The 18,724-nt window shown below is 35.9% G+C and overlaps 1 protein-coding gene across 1 annotated transcript in view; it reads left to right on the top strand.

Annotated features, from left to right (window-relative positions):
* The window catches only part of HBS1L (HBS1 like translational GTPase), an 84,295-nt gene that overhangs the window by 40,070 nt on the left and 25,501 nt on the right, over positions 1–18,724 (top strand). Inside the window, exons 5-8 of the mRNA XM_059400769.1 lie at positions 9,428–9,536; positions 14,241–14,500; positions 14,963–15,128; positions 17,862–17,979. Of these exons, the coding sequence (XP_059256752.1) occupies positions 9,428–9,536; positions 14,241–14,500; positions 14,963–15,128; positions 17,862–17,979 (653 nt within the window). The remainder of the gene's footprint in view (positions 1–9,427; positions 9,537–14,240; positions 14,501–14,962; positions 15,129–17,861; positions 17,980–18,724) is intronic.

Raw genomic sequence — 18,724 nt, 5'->3', positions numbered from 1 at the left:
TTTTCACTTAAACATTTTAAAAATTTTATTTATGTGACAGGGAAAGAGAGCACAAACTGGGGGTGGGGCAGCAGACTCCCTGCCAAGCAGGAAGTCCTGTGCAGGCTTGATCCTAGGACCCTGAGATCACGACCTGAGCTGAAATTAGATGCTTAACCAACTGAGCCACCCAGGCACCCCTTCACTTAAACATTTTTAATTATAAAAATAATATAGTTGTTATCATAGAAGTATATACATTTTGCACTTGATCTTAGCCAAAAGGCCAAGAAGCAATGTATATACATTTTGAAATGAAAGATACCTCCTTTTTATTATCACTCTCTAGATGTAATCACTTCTAAAAGTTCACTTCCATTCTTGTGGACTTTTTAATGCCGATAATATAGTGATACAGCATCTTTGCTATTTAATCTTGTACTTGCTTTTTGCACTTAATGTGTCATGGTTTCCTTTTCATGAGTGTGGGTTTACTACTTTTAATATATTGATTGTTTGGATGTACTGTAATTTGTTTAACTGTTCCCTTATTGACATACACCCACCTTTTTTTGCCATTACAGACAGCACCACAGTAAATAATGTTGTTCATACACCATTCTATAGTCCTGTTAATATTTATGTAGAACACATTGCCAGAAGTATAATGTACATAGTAAAATTTTTGACTTTATCACATTTTTCTGTGCCAAAAGTACATCAGGCTGTGCTCTTGCTAATAGTGTAAGATAGCACTCTTCTTCCTCTTTCCCTTGGCAACTCTAGATACTAATAAAAAAGTAGAAATATATCTATTTGTTCCTCTGCCCTGTCTCTCTCTCTGTCCTCTCTCCTACCACCTCCACTTTTTAGCCCTTTTCCTCAGTCCCCTCTGATTTGTGTTCCCCTTTCCACTGCTATACCTTTCTTTGACTTGTGTATCTTGACCTGGTGCTTTTATTGTTCACTTCTTTCTCTCTGAGTTGTTTTCTCTTGTTGGTTTGTTAGGAGCTCTTTTATTATTATTTTTTTAATTATAATTTTATTTTGTTTTTCAGTGTTCCAAAGTTCACTGTTTATGCCCCACACCCAGTGCTCCATGCAATATGTGCCCTCCATAATACCCACCACCAGGCTCACCTATCCCCCTCCATTCCTCCCTCCAAAACCCTCAGTTTGTTTCTCAGAGTCCACAGTCTCTCATGCTTCATCTCTCCTTCCGATTTCCCCCAATTCACTTTTCCTTCTCAGGAGTTCTTTTATTATATATATATATTTCCCCTACATATTTTATGTTTCCTTGTGGTATATTTAATCAGGGAGAAATCTTATATAAAACTTGTTAGTCTTACTTAAAGATTATAAATATATATTTCTAAAGGAAATATATTCTGTAAAGATTTTATTTGAGAGAGCGAGAATGCACAAGCAGCGGGGGAGGGGCAGAGGGAAAGGGAGAGACAGGCTTCCTGCTGAGCAGGGAGCACATTGTGAGGCTCTGTTCCAGGACCCTGGGATCATGACCTGAGCAGAAGATAGAGGCTTAACTGACTAAGCCACTTAGGTGCCCCTATAAATATATTTTTATTTTTATTTTGTTTTAAGATTTTATTTATTTGATAGAGAGAGTGTGTGTACAAACAGGGGGAATAGCAGGCAGAGGGAGAGAGAGAAGCATAGGCTCCCTGCTAAGCAGGGAGCCCCATGTGGGACAGATCCCAGGACTCCGGGATCATGACCTGAGCCAAAGGCAGTCACTTAACCACCTGAGCCACCGAGGTGGCCTATAAATATATTTTTATATTTTTCTTCTTTATATTCATATCTTTGATCAACAAAGAATTTATATATGATACACCACAGACATATGATAGAACATTTCTTTCCAGTGAATGGCCAGTATTCCCAATACAACATGGAATAACCCATCCTTTTCCCACTGATTTGAAATACCACTTTGCATATACTGAATTTCTATTTGTAACTCTGCATATTCTTAAATATTTTTGTATATACTCAAATGCTGTTCTTATGTATAAGAAATATATTCCTATTAATTGGTCCATTTGCAGATGCTCTGTTCTCATTCATCAAACTATTCTTATGACCCCATTTTAATTTACTCCAGCTTTATAAGAGGTCTCAATATCTGGTAGTTCAAGTCCCCTATTATTCTTAATTTAAACATTTTATTGGTCATTCTCTCACATTTACTCTTCCAGATGAACGTCAGCATCAGCTTGGCTTGCTTCTTCCCAAAATAGTCCCTTTGGATTTTGTACTACTGGATCATTCTTTTGTTGTTGTTGTTGTTGTTATTATGTACTCTTTAAACTTACTTGCATGATACTTAAGCAAATTAAGAAGAAAAAAAAACTGGGCTCAATCTAAAGATAAAGTATACTTTTTTGTTACTCTCTGTGACAAAGCCCAGTCTTACTCAGATTTTTGCCTGGTTGACCCTTAAATATGCTTTTTCTCAAATTATTTTTGCCTTCTTTTTCTTTTCAGGGTCATGTCAAATTTCATTTGTTGCAAGACTTTCCTAATTAGATGCATACTTTGAATTCTCTTATTGTTTCTATAACTCATCTCTACCACTTTATAATTGTCTCCCAGGGTAGTATATAAGCCCTTTGAGAATAGCCACCATGCGATTCATGTCTTTTTCTAAACCCAGTTATATCACAGGCCACAGTTGTATAGCCTTTGTTAAATCAACCCAATACAGACCTCAGTTTTCCTAAAGTAAAGTAGGTATGATTATACATACTTGGCATAGTTGTTATGAAGGCAAAAGAACATGTAAGCACCTAACAGGAGAGCATACAAGAATGCCCATAATTGGCTTTCTAGAATTCAGATCTCTTAGGGTTAGGAGGTGACTGGTATTAAGTGCAAGTAATAGAGAGTAAGTTGACGTTATTGTCCAAAGAAGAGATTGACGACAATTTGCAGAAGCAGTAGATTATCTCATGTCTTCAAAATGTAAACTCTTAGGGATTAATAATCATTAAACTCTCTGGAATGTTTTTTGTGGGCACAGTACTGTTTTCATGTGCTATGGAATATGTGAACATATGTATAAGACAGTTTTCACCCTCCCAAGAGCTGGTAGTCTAAAATTGAGTGTGTTTTAAGACCAAAAAATTAAATCAGAGATAGGTAAATCATGTGGATATGTAAGTTTACATGTTCAGTAAATTCAGCAAGATTATGATATAGTTGTGTGATGCTGGGGAAATTGAGCTTTGTATCTTTTACAAAGGCATATACATTAAAAAAGATTTTCAGGGCAAGGGACCTAGATAATTTTGTATTTAAGAGAAAACTTAGACACTGCTATTTAGATCTCAGTTGAGAAAAGAAGCAGTGAAGTCCTGGAGAAAGCATCCCATGAAGGAATAACTACAGGGACAAAAGAAGGCTTTGCTTTAGAGACAACTAGTATTTGAGAATGGTGAATTGGACAGGTAGGGTGAGATGATTAAGTGCGGGTCCTGCCACCTCCTGTGAAGTCACTTAATTTCCTTGTGTCATTTTTTCGTCTGTATAATAAGCAGGTTAAGCTTGATCAGCTGGGTAAGCTGTTTTTTCCATCTGAATGAAAAATCAAAATGATGATTGATTCTCCTCCGTTTTCCTAGAGCCTGAACACTAGTCACTAATACGTGAAATTTCAGAATGCAGATCTTTTTGTGATTGGTTTTATATGACTTGGGGGAGGACATTGATTATTTTCCTCTGGAATGGCACATTTTACTTTTACCTCCTAATGGGCTATTTGATTTAAAAATCATTTTAGTGGTTTGGGAGTCAGAGACCTAATACTGGACAGAAATCATTTATTTCATTGTAACAGATGGTTTCCCACTTAAAATGGTTCTACTTAATGTTTTGACTTTACAGTGTTGCTGAAGATATGCATTCATTAGAAACCATACTTTGGATTTCGAATTTTGATCTTTATTCAGTTGATAATGTGGTGTTGTCTTCCCTCATGATGCTGGACAGTGGTGGTGAGCTGCACCTTCCAGTAACTCACCTGATCACGGGGGTCTTCAGCCAGTATGCACACAGGCATTCTGTTTTTCACTTTCTGTACAGTACTCAGTAGATTACATTGGATACTCACCACTATACTAAAAAGTAGGCTTTGTATTAGATAAGCTGTCCCAACTGTAGGCCAATGCAAATGTTCTGAGCATATTTAAAGTAGGCTAGGCTAAACTTTGAAGTTCTGTAGGTTGGGTGTATTAAATACATTCTCAGCTTATGATATTTTCAGCTTCTGATGGATTTATTGGGACCTGACTCCATTGTAGGTTGAGGATGATCTGTAGATCAGAAAACTGAAGCTAGCAAAATTAAGGGGACTGCTTAAGCTGTAAGGTAGGTAGTAGCTAAGTAGTGTGGCAGAGCAGGAACTAGAAGCCATGCCTCCTTTTTCTGTGCAAGTATTCATTCCATACTGACATTTTTTGGACTTTCTGAAAATTTAATGCTCAGTTTTTTGAGGTATGTTATGCAGTGAATGAATTTCTAGTTGGTTGGGGAAGGTCGGAGAACACAGTAAACATTTCATACTTTTATGTGATGGCTTCAAATACTCATATGTGTCTCTTAGTGATCCATGACTGGTTATTTGAGTTATTAGTTCACTTCTAACTTAGTTGTAGATTTTGCCTGGCATCAGTCTGAAGTAATTATGAGAGGAACTTTGTAATATGGTTGGGTAAGTGGAAGTGTATCACATTGCTGTTGACAACAGCTCAGTGGGAATTTACTGAATGTATCTTTTTTCTTTGTGGATAACACCAAATTGAAATTCGCGTATTTCCAAAATAGCCCAAGTCAAGTTTATCAAAGGGAGGATTCTACAGGTAGAATTATTGAACCCCTTGAAATAGCATGCAAAATTAGTGTGTATGGTGAGTTTTTCTGGCAAGTATTTCTCATTGTTTTTGTGAGCTTCTTAAAGGGATATATGACCTAAATAAGTTTTCAGAATTATTGCTGTAATGGGTGATAGTCAGAACTATAATACTAGACTTATTTTACTCTGAGAAAAAAAAAGATTTTTTCACTTAATTGAATTTTTGAAATACTACATCTTGTGTTTGATGTCTTATAGATAAGAATCACTAGAAGTGAAAAGGTTTTATATTTATTGCATCCCACAGAAGTACTATAAGATCATATTGTGATTTTTGTGCTTAAGACCTTCTATGTCATTTTAGTTTTAGTTTTTTTTTTAAGTCAAAATTACAGTGTTTTAATGTACTAAATGTGTAGGAAGTGGGAATTAGTCCTGGATAGCTTGAAATAAGACATTTCTGTGCTTTATGACTCTTCTGCCCTATTTGGATAGAGGCCAAAATCCACCATGCCTCTTTGCCTTGCCTTAGGATGTCTTACCTACCTACAGACACCAGCACTACCACCAGCGTCATCATCATCATCGTCGTCAGTACCGTGTGTCCTCCTTTTTTAGCCCTGTCTCATCTCTCACTCCTCTCTACTTTCCTATAACTCTGGAACTGCTTTTTTTTTTTTTTTCTCTTCCATAAAAATCAAACCTCTCTGTAATTTTCAGTGTTTTCCAAGTGTTTTTTCCACTCCTTGCCTTACTTCACTTCAATTCTCTCAAACCTGAGGGCCTGGAATGTCAACTTTGTTCTCTTTACTGCCTTTTCCTTATTCCTCCATTCTTTTTTTCCCCCCTCAAGTCTCTGCGCCTTTGAAATTCCCATCTTTTGCCTAAATCACCTGTTCATTAGTCCTTACTGCTGTCATTTACTGAGCAACCTCGTTGCCCACGCTTCCTTGTTCATTGAATACTGGCAGTTGGCCTATAGTACTCTTCTTCAGCTTCAGTTCTTGATGATCGTAGCTTATTTGTGCATCAGTGTGAGAAAACACTGACAGAAACCCCACCTGGACTTACAGTTTCTTGACCACTTGATTTCCAGTGACCTTTAACTCCTTAGCAATTCATTCTAATTCCCCTCCTTCAGAATCATGAATTCACAGTCCTGTTCTGACCACGACTATCTAGTTGTGCTTCTCAGGTCATGACCTTCTCTTGACCTGTGGACCTCTCTTCTTTATCCCAGTACATCAGTACTCTTTGTCATTTTATTTGTTTAATCCCACTTAGGATTCCTGTTTGATTAATTTCAATAACTTTTCCTCCCATTTTGCCAGTACCTATAACTGCCTTATTTCTCTGCTTTCTCCTTGCATCTGTTGGGTAGAAATGTAACCCTGAATGAAGTAGTTAATGCCTTTGCTGTGCCTGTTCCTAAATGGCTGAACATTTCTAGAAAAAGTCACAAAGAGGGGCGCCTGGGTGGCTCAGTGGTTTAAGCCTCTGCCTTCAGCTCAGGTCATGATCTCAGGGTCCTGGGATCGAGCCCCACATCGGGCTCTCTGCTCAGCGGGGAGCCTGCTTCCCCCTCTCTCTCTGCCTGTCTTCTGCCTACTTGTGATCTCTCTCTGTCTGTCAAATAAATAGATAAAAATCTTTAAAAAAAAGTCATAAAGAAAGGCAGAGTGATTCCATTATAAATTTATTATCACCTATCTTTTTAAAAGATGTTTTTATTTGAGTATCATTGACCCACAGTGTTACATCAGTTTCAGGTGTTATCACAGATCTTAAGTGGGCCTTCACTACTGTCCAGCCATTCCCCCTTGTATGATGACTATTGAAAACCATTTGCTTCACCAGTTCTTTTACTTCCCTTGTTCACCCTCAGTCTCACCAGGTAACTGGCTCCTTGTGATAGAGTAAGTAGAAGCTAACCATTGGGAATTTTCATCTTCCAGCTCCTCAACAAACAAACCTACCTCCTGTACAGTAATACCTGTCTTAATTTAGATTCGGCCTATGCCTCATATCCTTTCCCTTTCTGCTTTCCCAGGAGTTCTAAAATATGTAATGGGATGTTATCTCTTCCTAATATTTTCAACCAGTGCCTCTCAGTGCTGTCCTTTCTATCAGCTGAACTTTTTTTTTTTTTAAGATTTGTTTGAGAGAAAAAGATCACAAGTAGGCAGAAAGGCAGGCAGAGAGAGGGGGAAGCAGGCTCCCCACCAAGCAGAGAGCCCGATGCAGGGCTCCATCCCAGGACCCTGAGATCATGACTTGAGCAGAAGGCAGAGGCTTAGCCCACTGAGCCACCCAGGCATCCCTCAGCTGACCTTTTTGCTACCATTCTACCATAGCCCTCCCTTTCCAGCCAAACTTTTTAAGTGAGTCATTTGCACATGCCTGTATTCTCTCATCGAAAGCTGTTGGGACCAGAGTTGCCTCAGGAATCTGAAGTTTTGGAATGTGGAAAAGCATTACCATGTATGTACTACCTATGGTGTGATAACCTCAGTGGAATGGGGGGCTGCACCCTGTAATCATCACATTGTGATTTCTGACCTTGATATGTATGACTTTTCACTTTAAGTGGGATAAATAAGGGCTATCATAGCCTTCATGTCAGTTTAGGTCAGGTTTTGCTTCCAAATTCAAATAAGACGAAAACCTTAATTTTCCAGAGCTTTCACATTGTAGAAGTGTGGATAAGAGATCGTGGCTAGGGACTGCCTCTGTTTTCTCATCTTCACTTTTTTTTTCTTTTTTTAAACCCATTGTGATGTTTCCTTCTCTCACTTCTCCCAGATGGCTCTTACAGACTCTACCAATGACCTTTACTTGAGGCGATCATGTCACTAGTGAATGTTTCCCGATACTTGGGTGGTGCCAGCCCCATCAGCCACTCTTCCCCAGGCTTCCTTGGCACCCCCCACCCCGGCCCTTCTTAGTCACCTTTTGCAGGCTCAGGGTCCCTGTAATGATTAAAGGCTGGATTTCTTTCAAGGCCCTGTCCTAGAACTACTTCTGTTCTTAGTCTGTATTCACTTGCTTTGTGATCTCACTTAGGTGTGTGTCTTCAACTACTTACCATGTGCTGATGAATCACAGATAGATGCTCCAGCCCACACCTGTCCTTGAGCTTGACTCTATCTTCTCCTCTCTCTTGGTCTTCCTCTTACTTGCTTACATCGTTTTGGTGGCTTCCTATTTTGTTAGAACAAGTGTTAGGCTCTCTGGCCTGGCCTGAGGGCTCCCTGTGTGGCCTGGCCGCTGTCCCCGCTTAAGCTTCAGTTAGTGAGCTGCGTTCCCTTTCCCTTCTGTTTTTACTTCCTCTGAGGTCCACGCTGCCTCCCACAGCACAGTCACTGTGCAGGCTACTCTCTCTGTTCACAGTACTCTTCCTTGTGTGTAGTTCACAGTGCTCTTCCTTTCTGTGTAGGTCTTTCCTTTAGCATCATTGCTGAACTCTTAGCTTTCCTGTGGAAGCTTCTATTTTGTGTGCCCTGCCACCAAACCTTATGGTACGTGTACATATTCTAACACTAATAGTTTTTTATTTTTGGTTACTAAGTGCACCTTGTCCACTCGATTTAAGCTCTCTCAGCACAGGGATTATGTCTGCTTTTGTTTGCCATTATATTTCCAGCATAGGGATTGGCATAGAGTAGGCAAATAACAAACATTTTGTATGCATTATATACATTAATTTACCTTTTCTAACCTAAAAAGTAATTTATGTACATGTATTTACCAGTGTATCATGTGCAGTTTCCAGTTTTAAGTGGACCCAATCCTGATGGTAATATTACTGAAAATTACGAAGTTACATTCTAAAGAATTCCATAAATCACAGGTCTGTTTTTTAAATATCAAATGCATTAAAGTCTTTGACCTAGCTCTTAATTGATCTTGTTCTTAATTCACTTTTTCTTCCCCCATATCCTTGTTAGATATCAAATATCTTCCTAAGCCTAGTATTGTGTGCAAGTAAAGTATATACAGTGTCCAGCACAATTCAGCAGCCTCTTTTTATTTTATTTTATTTATTTTTATTTTTAAGGATTTTATTTATTTATCTGACAGACACAGTGAGAGAGGGAGCACAAGTAGGGGGTTCAGCAGCCTCTTAACTTGCTCATCAGTTTATAGGTATCACGAGATTAAAAATAGCTTAGCCATCTGCTAACTGACCAAACAATTTTAGTAGCATGAAAGGGTGTGGTAGGAGACAGGGACCTAGGGTCTAGGTATTCTGTCAGAGCAAGGCTTAGAGCAGAAACCACCTTGTGACCTCTTAATACTGAAACTTAAGAGTCAGTTCAAAATTAGGAAGAGATTTGGTAGAGATTAAGCATAGCAGCGTCCCAGTAGTAGGGGATTTCCCAGAATATAGGTAACAGAAGAATTTCAGCATTTTAATGTTCACTGAATTTTTTAGAGAAAAGAATATGTATAAAGATACAAATTCTATAATACTAAATTATCATGCTGTATATTTATGTAGTATATAGTATGTAACATTTTCTAGAAATCAGCTTTAACTTATTAGCCCTTCACATTTTACTCTCTAATTAGGAAAATCAGTAGACTCCCAGTCATCTCGAAGTGAATCTGAAATTGTGCCAAAAGTTGCTAAAATGACTGTGTCTGGAAAGAAGCAAACTATGGGATTCGAAGTGCCTGGGTAAGTTCTTAAGCCCTCCCCCATCTTTTTTTGGAAATAAGTATTGTCTTCCACTTGACTGTTAAAAAGAGAACCTACCTTAATAAATTTTGCATGATGTGTCAGTAAGGTTGAAGTAACGTGGGTCCTCAGTGTGACATGGTACAAAGAAAAGGGGTTGAGAAATTAGGCTTGATACTAAATATGCATGTTACTCAATCTATCTCACTGTCCATTTTCTCATATAAATTAAATAAATTTTAACAAAAATCCTCAATTTTGTGAAATCTAGCATTCTGAGCTTGGGAACCCTACCACTAGATGGCGTAGGTAAGCAGTGTTTGGGAAATACAAGTGGTTGGTGAATCATGTAATCATTAATTAAAATTTTTTTTCTAACTTTAATTTTTAAACTCTCTTAGATTTTCAGGTTGAATGAAATGGATCACTAGAACAAAGTCAAAAAATATAAAGTGAAACATACCTAGAATTTCAAATCTGGTGAGAAATTATAGATCCTACATTAGTAGCACTCATTTGTTCTTATCATAAGAGGATTCCCCCAAGAGTTTTTTTCTTTCTTTCTTTCTTTTTTTTTTAAAGATTTTATTTATTCCAGTGAGAGAGAGACAGAGCACAAGCAGGGGGAAAGGCAGAATGAGAAGGAGAAGCAGGCTCCCTGCTGAGCAGGGAGCTCTATGTGGGCTGGATATGAGGACTTGAGATCATGACCTGAGCCAAAGGCAGCCCCTTAAACTGACTGAGCCACTTAGGCGCCTCTCTGAAGAGTTTTTGTAAGCCAGGGAAATTGGTTGCTTGAGACTTAACAACACAGTAAACTTTAAACCTCTTTGAAACATTAACTTTAAACATTAACTTTAAACCTCTTCAAAAATTTTCAGATTGTTTAATTATTTCTTAAATCCTTTACTTATAAATTATACATCTATTTTGTCTGTCCTTTAGATAGATAAGAGTCAACATTATGAAATATAAACAAAAAAATAGAGAATTTTTTTTTAATTTCAAGAAATAAGAACTAAGCAGCCTTATTTTTCTCCCTTATAACATTGCTGTATCTAAATTAATGGAAGTTTCAAAAAAATAAGTAAAAATTTAAAAATAAATAAATAACATCTTTAAAAAATGGAAAAAAAATAAATTAATGGAAGTTTCACAAGTCTTGGTTGTAAAGAATCTTTATGATCACTTAGTTCAATTTTTTTGATTTTATAGAAGCAATACTTGATTTAGATTCCAATTAGGTGAAGGGAAGTATCCCATATCTAGGACAGAATAAGTGTTCAGTGTATGTTGAATGACTGTATGAATGAAATTTTAATGAGTGACATTTAATGAATTAAAATGGATCACATTTAATTTGGGTAACTGTAGCCCACTACAATAATTTTGAGTCCTCATTTAGTTACCAAAAACCTAATGTATTTCTTTTCTCTCAGAAAGATTTCTGTCAGAATCATAAATTTCTTTTTTATTCTTGTGTTTGGGGAACCATACAGATAATGGGATTATCTCCACTAAGAGGAAGAAAAATAAATAGAATATATAATTCCTTATACTAAGGATTTTATAATCTTATTGAAAAATGTTTTAGAAATCTTACATACAAATAAACCCAAATTAATGTATCACATTAAAAGTAAGTGCACAATTATCTATGGGAATAATTATAATAAATGATCAAGAAAAACATAGTAAGTACAAGTTAATAATTCTTGACAACCTAACTCTGTACTTCACAAGTGTAATACAAGCCTTTCAGAACCTTACAAGACTATATACTTCATGAGGACAGGGACCATTAATGTTCATCATATTTCTTTCATAGAATAGCTTATTTATTGATCAGAGTCCTTGGGGAAATATGTTTTATTTTAAAAATAAACTTGGAGGGGTGCCCGGGTGGCTTAGTCGGAGAAACTTCTGCCTTCGGCTCAGGTCATGGTCCCAGGGTCCTGGGATTCAGTCCCACATTGGGCTCCCTGCTCAGTGGGGAGTCTGCTTCTCCTGCTCCTTCTTTTGTTTCCTCTGCTTGTACCCTCTGGCTATCTCTCTCTCTGTCAAATAAATAAATAAACTAAATATTAAACAAATAAATAAACAAACTTGGAAAAACATAAAGGTGAAAAAGCAGCCTGTGCATCAATATTTTGTTACGGCTCTAGGAGAGAAGTCATCAGAACATGAGAGGTCTGTAGGTAGAGATCAGGATACTCAGCAATGTATAATATTGCTTAAGGACCAAGCTATATGGTGTCAAATACTTATATAGGATTTTTCAGAAAGTTTATACTAAGGATAAAACTTAAGCTGTAATTCTGATTTGATCTTGAGGAAGCACAGAGAAGGATAACAAAATGCTTCTGAGTCAAGATTTCAGTATCATAGATACCTATGTAGTGTGATTCCCAATGGCAGCTCATAAAAAAGGGGTAATGCATTGCTTAGAAGAAACTAAAACAGCAAACTTTTTCTTCACTAATATTAAAGATGGTAAATACCTCTCTAGAAGAAGCTTATTTAAGTATAAATGGTTAGAACCTTACATAGACAATAAATACTCTTGAATTTAAATTAGCTTCCCAGTCTCATTTAAATAAATGAAGAAGAAAGATTAAGTCCCTACATTCCTGTAGAAATAATCCTACTTTTGGAACAATGGCTTAGGAAAAATACCAGAGTAGTCATTTTTTAATAATAGGTAAGTTTACAAAATTGTATCAGAAAGCACCTGAAAAAATTCAACCAACTTACTTTTTTTTTTCATATCAGTCAATAGTTATAGCCTTTTTAGGCCTCATCTTAGAGATTTTTCAAAACCTTAAAATACTGAGTTTTGCTTCGTAATATATAGAAGTTTTTACTAAGCACAGACTTAGCTAGGATGCTTTCCTAATTACTTGGTTCACCTCCTTCTAAAACTGTACAATTTATTGAATGAATTTGTATTTTACTTAGACATTATTTGAATGTTTTCATGACATCAAGAGAAAAGCAAGCCTTTCATGTGATTGAGTTGTACATGAAATAATCCAGTCAGACCCCTGCTTTGTGAAGCCCTTCCTCCACTGGGCCAGCTGAGCTTCAGGCCTCTACCTGCTGTCAGTCATAGCTGTTCTGCTTGGATCTCTTCTCTGTACTGGAGTTAACATAAACTTCCCTTTGAAGAAAAGCTTCTGTACTAAAAACAGAGATTTGAAACCAGAAATTGTGATTTCTCCCGGGTCTGATCAGAACCAGAGCCCATGTCTAGTTACTTTGGTTGAACACTTTTATTATAATTTGTAGGGTTTTTTCAACTTGTCTAAATGCAGAGTTGTCATGTTTGGTTTTAGAACTAACTGTGGTCATTCAAATGTTTGCAAATTATAGTCTCAGATTTCACTTAATTTACCCTGTTGAAATCCTTTAAAAGGATTGGAATCTTTTCACATGCATAAATTTTTTTCCCCTGTGGGTCTAGATGAAGCTAATCTGTCTACACGGTGTCAACAAACAACACCAAAATTGTTAGTAGAGATTGACGAAAGCAAGAGAGAGAAAGGGAGTGGGTATGAGGTTTTTAAGGAAGTTGCAAATATAACTAATGGGACTTTTCCCTGAGGACTAGGATGAAGGTCAGTGTTCAGCATATGAAAATGCCCTGAGAGGGGAAAAATGAGTCCGTTTTTTTGTTACTGTGGATAAGAAGAAAATAATGTACTGTTCTCACATGAACTGTTTTTTGTATGTAATTCTTTGCCAGTTCCAAATTGAATTGGATAGAATTGGTTTCATTCTTAATAATTTGCAGTTTAACCTGTTCTTTGTCCTATTTCTGTTTATCTGTGTCCCTGAAAGGAATGTAAACTGTATTGTAGTCTGGTTGATTAGATCCCATCGCTGCTAGCTGTCCATGGGATGGATTGCACTGATACAGTTTCTGTAGATAACAAAAAGCTAATGAACTAAGGGCCGTGTTTACTTTTGGGGGCATCATCATTATCAAAGAGCGAGTAGGTTATTCTACATGGCCTTGGGGTCTACTTTATGTATTGGAGTCCCACACTAGATTGTAAGCTTTTGGGATTAGTAGATAAATTTCTCATCAGCATCTTCTTTTCTTTTCAACGTCAATGCCTAGTAGAAGTTGTAGTTTTTAGAAAATCAAGTATTAGTTGAATTAATGAATTAAATAAAAACTTCTTTGTTGAAATTATTAAGAAAATGTAGACAGAGTTAGCTCCCTTAAGGATAGTGTTTGAACAAAAAAGATTGTTAGTCTCTGTCCTGTTAGAAGAATGAGTTAGGGATGAAGCTTTTTTTTTTTTTTTTTTTTTTAAATAGTACTTTATCTCTAGGAACACATTTAGTACCAAGTTTTACAAAATATCTCCATTATGCATTTGTTCTGATAGGATTATATGGCTAAGGCTATGTGGTTATGAATTCAGTTATTTTATAGAATATTTTCTTCTTATCTTAGTGTTTGCTGGACTGTTTTTCTCCTGGGATCCTCCAAGTCTATATTTGTGTGGTTTGGGTCTAACTACTTACCATTTCCACCTTAATAGAGTGGCCACTTAGAAGAGATCATTGTTGGTCTGCAACCAACATATTCCGTATAAGGAATAAGAAAAGACAACTTCTCTGCCCTTCTGACCTTATAGGGTGTCAGTTGAGTTGGTTTAAACATTTTTTTTTTCCTATCTCTGCTTTCTGTAGAGTAACTGAAGAAAATGGTCATAGTTTCCACACACCTCAAAAAGGACATCTTAGTGAAGGAACTGGCATTGCTGCTTCTGATGTTCTTGACACTGTTTCTAAACCAGTTCTTCCATCCCACACCATTCAAACATCAGAAGAGCAGAGCTCAACACCAACACCGGTGAAAAAGTCTGGCAAGCTGAGGCAGCAGATAGATGTCAAAGCGGAACTGGAGAAGCGGCAAGGAGGGAAGCAGCTCCTCAACTTGGTGGTCATTGGTAATGCCCTTTGTTTTTCTCGGTGCCTGGTCACCTCTGCCATAGCCTGGCCACTTCCTGGTGGCAGCATGTATACTCGTTCCCACTCTGAGTGTCTCTCTGGGTGAAAATGGACACAAGCAAGGAGGTATCACATCATAGTGCTTTCTAGTCACCCTGGGGAAAATAATGCCAGATTACCAAGGAGGTCATTAGACTTGCTTGTGGCATTTTCATTTTGTGACTGTTCTGAAAATGCCATGTCTTACTGACAGTTCGAATTTCCAGAAGTCAAGGAAATTTCCCCCCTCTCTCAAGAGACTCTTTTTTTCTCCATTTACTTTAACTATCATTTGATAAAAACTGGTATTTATTACTCTAAACACTGACGTGAACTAGTGGATTACATATTCATGTAACACCTCAATGTGAACAGCGTCTGGAAAATGTACCTAGTATTAATCCTGAATCAATTTTCCTTAGGTCATGTTGATGCTGGGAAAAGTACTCTGATGGGCCATATGCTTTATCTTCTGGGTAATGTAAACAAAAGAACTATGCATAAGTATGAACAAGAGTCTAAAAAGGCTGGCAAAGCTTCGTTTGCATATGCATGGGTCTTGGATGAGACTGGCGAAGAAAGGGAAAGGTAGTCACTATATTTCAAAATTTTTAGTTTGAAATGATATATAGTCTTTTAAATAAGTATATAGTATGTGTTGAATATGTATGAAACATGTCCTGAAATATTTTAAGAAACTTCTTTTAGAGAAAAGCTTTTGTGAGGGAAATATTTTTATTATAGTTTCATTATATCTACATACATTTTCTACTCTTCCAAATTCTATGAGAATAGTTGAAAAGAATGTTTATCAAAAAAACTTAAAAAAAAACACCACACACAGGAAAATGGTAGTAAAAAACCTTAGTTAATTATTCTGTGGGAGAAGTTTTAGTTGTCCCCCCTAAGTATTTGTTAAATTGACTTGATTTGGAATTAAAATTATGAATAAGACTAAATTTTATATAAGGTAACTTTAAGGGAAGGTAACTTTTTGTAGTAAACTGTCTTCTGTCTGGAATTAAAATGACCAGTATATTTAAATTATCAGACTTAATTCATCTTTATACTTTCTGTAGTATGTTTTTATGAGATAGAATCAATGAACTAGTCATTAGATCTACTTCCTACAATAGAGATTTAGTCTAGTCAGTTACTGTGCCCGTTGCTAACTCTGCAGGAGAGAACAGCTATTCATATACCCCAGCCAAAGTGTTTCTTTCAGAGTATTCAGAGTGGTGGTTTATATCATGTCACAACTGTCAGAGGTGGGGGAACCAATGACACCTTTGTCAGGAAAGAATGAGGACACCTAGTAAGTGAAATGGCAGGTATATCAACTGTGTCAAAGAAATGACTGAAGACTCTGAAGTCCTCCCAAAAGTCCTAAATCAACAAAGAAATTATTCCGTGTTCCCTGTCTTCCTTCTGAGTATAATTAGAAAATATATTTGGATTTTCATACTTTTTAAAAAAAGTGTGTATTTATTTTCTTGAGTCTTGAATAGTCTACATTATAATATATAAGGTAATTCTCAATGAAGGGGGGACATAATATTCTTTAGTTTTTTTGATAAACAGAATTTTATATCATGGTGGGTGTTTTTTTTTTCTTGTAGTTGGTCTTTTTTAGTCTATATCGCATCATAAGTTTGTTTTCCAATTAGTAAGGAAAATTAGTTGGCCGCAAATTTTTGGAACATGAATATTGGAAAACAGTGGAATCCTGGTATGATGTCAGTGTTAGAAGACTAAATAATTTATTTCTACCTACCAGGTTACCAAACAGATTATTAAAATATATGGCTCTTTAGTTATATTTATGTCATCTGTTAAGTGGGCAAAGATAACAATAAAATTTAAGTTAGAATGACTTAGTTGAGCTGGCAAGTGAGCAAACTATCTAATTCCTAGAATAGTCAGTAATTTTCATGGTTTTTTTATTTTTTATTTTTGATAATAAAAAATAATCTAATTCCTAGAATAGTAATTTTCATGGTTTTTTTTATTTTTGACAATACATCTACTGGTTGGCTGTTATTTTTTGCTGCTGGTAGTTTTCTATGCTTAGTATGATGCAATTTTAGAATATTCTTTGGTTCTGTAGATAGCAGATACGTCTAGATACCTAATAAGAATTTTAACTCACCACTGTATGTTCCTTCATAGTATTTCAGAAATACAGTGTGTTACTTATCCCACCATGTTAAATATTTATAAGTCGTCTCTTCTCAGGTTGAACAGAAATTAGTAAAACAAGTGACATTTTCATATCCTTAGGGTTACAAATGTAGACCAGAGCTGGCTCAAGAGTATATTCTGGTCAAAGCAGTATTGGGAGGAGCTCAGAATAAGTCTTGGTTTGTCAGTATTCTGGGTGATTATTTGAGGATTATTAGAATTAAGCATCATTTCCACCAAGTTAAATAGCCCATTGTTTTAGATTAAGCTGGAATGACTTGATCAGGGAGACCCAAAGTTACCTCAACACTCTGCTAGGGGAGACACATAAATTACTCTAATTGTCAGAACGCTTGGCAGTAAAAGGGATGGCCCATCCATTATTCTGGACTGTTTGGGGCAAACCAGGATGAATGATTACCCAGTTTATTGCCCACCCAACTTCCTTTTCCTGATGTCTGGAAAGACTTAGTACCTTTGTAGACTCTTCCTGGGCTTTCTTATAAACCGAACCTACATTTTTGTGGCTAAGAAGCGGTACTGTGTTAGTCTCCAGGAAAGATGAAATGGGATGTGAAACAAACTGCTGTTTATCTTTCTCAATTTAAAAAAAAAATTACTATCTCCTTTGATATTTCATTTTTTCTAATTGTGTAACATACTAATCTGCCTTGCAAATGAAAGTTTATAAGTTTATTTTTATAATTAGTGAAGCATCTATATATAAACATGATGAAAACTGCCTCCTGATAGTAGTCATTCTTCACTTTACCTTCTCTGGTGTGCAGTAGTTACTGTTTCTTCCTCCAAAGGTATCCCCATATATCTTTCTCTGTTTACAGTCTACCTAGCCTTTTACCAAAAGGAAAAAAAAAAAGAAATGGGAAATAATCCCGCATTTTGATTATGTTCTTGTGGTATCTACAGCCTTATTTTAAAGACATACACATGTTATTTTGTTACAGCAGAAATTCTAGCCCCAATTGGTAGCTTAATTCATCAAAATAGTAGACTGTGTAATAAAACTCCCATTATTTCTTAAGAATTTAGACTATCATTTAGCCCATATTATTAAATAATTTAGTCCATAGCATTGATTATTTCTATAGTGTGATCTAACCATATTATGTTTTCTTTAAGGGGAGTAACAATGGATGTTGGTATGACGAAGTTTGAGACCACAACCAAAGTTATTACGTTAATGGATGCTCCAGGCCATAAGGATTTCATTCCAAATATGATTACAGGAGCAGCCCAGGTATTCAGATGTTTCCTGAATTATACTACACTGATTGTACATGCAATTTCCTGATGCTGAGCTTATAATTCTAGGATTATAACTTCTAAAATATTTTGAAATTAAAAAATTTAACTTTTGAAAAAATTGGAAAACATAGATTGTATTTTTATGTTCTTATTGGTCTTATATAAAACTTTTTTTAGTTATTATATAACTACATATTAATTATGTATTTATATATTATATATATATTATATTTTTCTATTTATTCTATAAAAGCCATGAATTTCTTATAGTAAAAATACTAGTAAGGTACTTGATGAAATATAGCTTTATATTATATTAATGAGTTGGAGTGAATGTTTCAATATCTGCCTTTATACTGTATTTATTTTCAAGGCCTATATCTTTTAAAAGCAGAAACAGTGAAGCTTGGGAGTTTTGCCCCTGTGGTTTATTTACTTTCCTTGTAGGATTAAAAAACAGTTGCAATTTGTAGAATTATATAATTCTTAAGGATACTGAAAAAAATCAAAGATAATAACTTTAAAAAATTAAAACAATGAAAGTAGCACTGTACATAGAGGCCATAGCTTCTTTTTCAATAAAAGATGGAAAATATAAAGAGTTATTGGAAAATATAAAGAGTTCAAAAGTTTGCCTGTGTCACTTGGCAGAAAGTGTGACTTAAGCAATTGGCATTTTCTGAGTTCTTAACATCTGTTTAAAGGGAATGTTAATACGAGCATTCATCAACCTAAAA

The sequence above is a fragment of the Mustela nigripes genome, chromosome 5, assembly GCF_022355385.1.
Source record: "Mustela nigripes isolate SB6536 chromosome 5, MUSNIG.SB6536, whole genome shotgun sequence".
Classification (NCBI taxonomy): domain Eukaryota; kingdom Metazoa; phylum Chordata; class Mammalia; order Carnivora; family Mustelidae; genus Mustela; species Mustela nigripes.
Note: the sequence above shows the minus strand (reverse complement) of the source record. Positions and strands in the feature narration are given on the sequence as shown.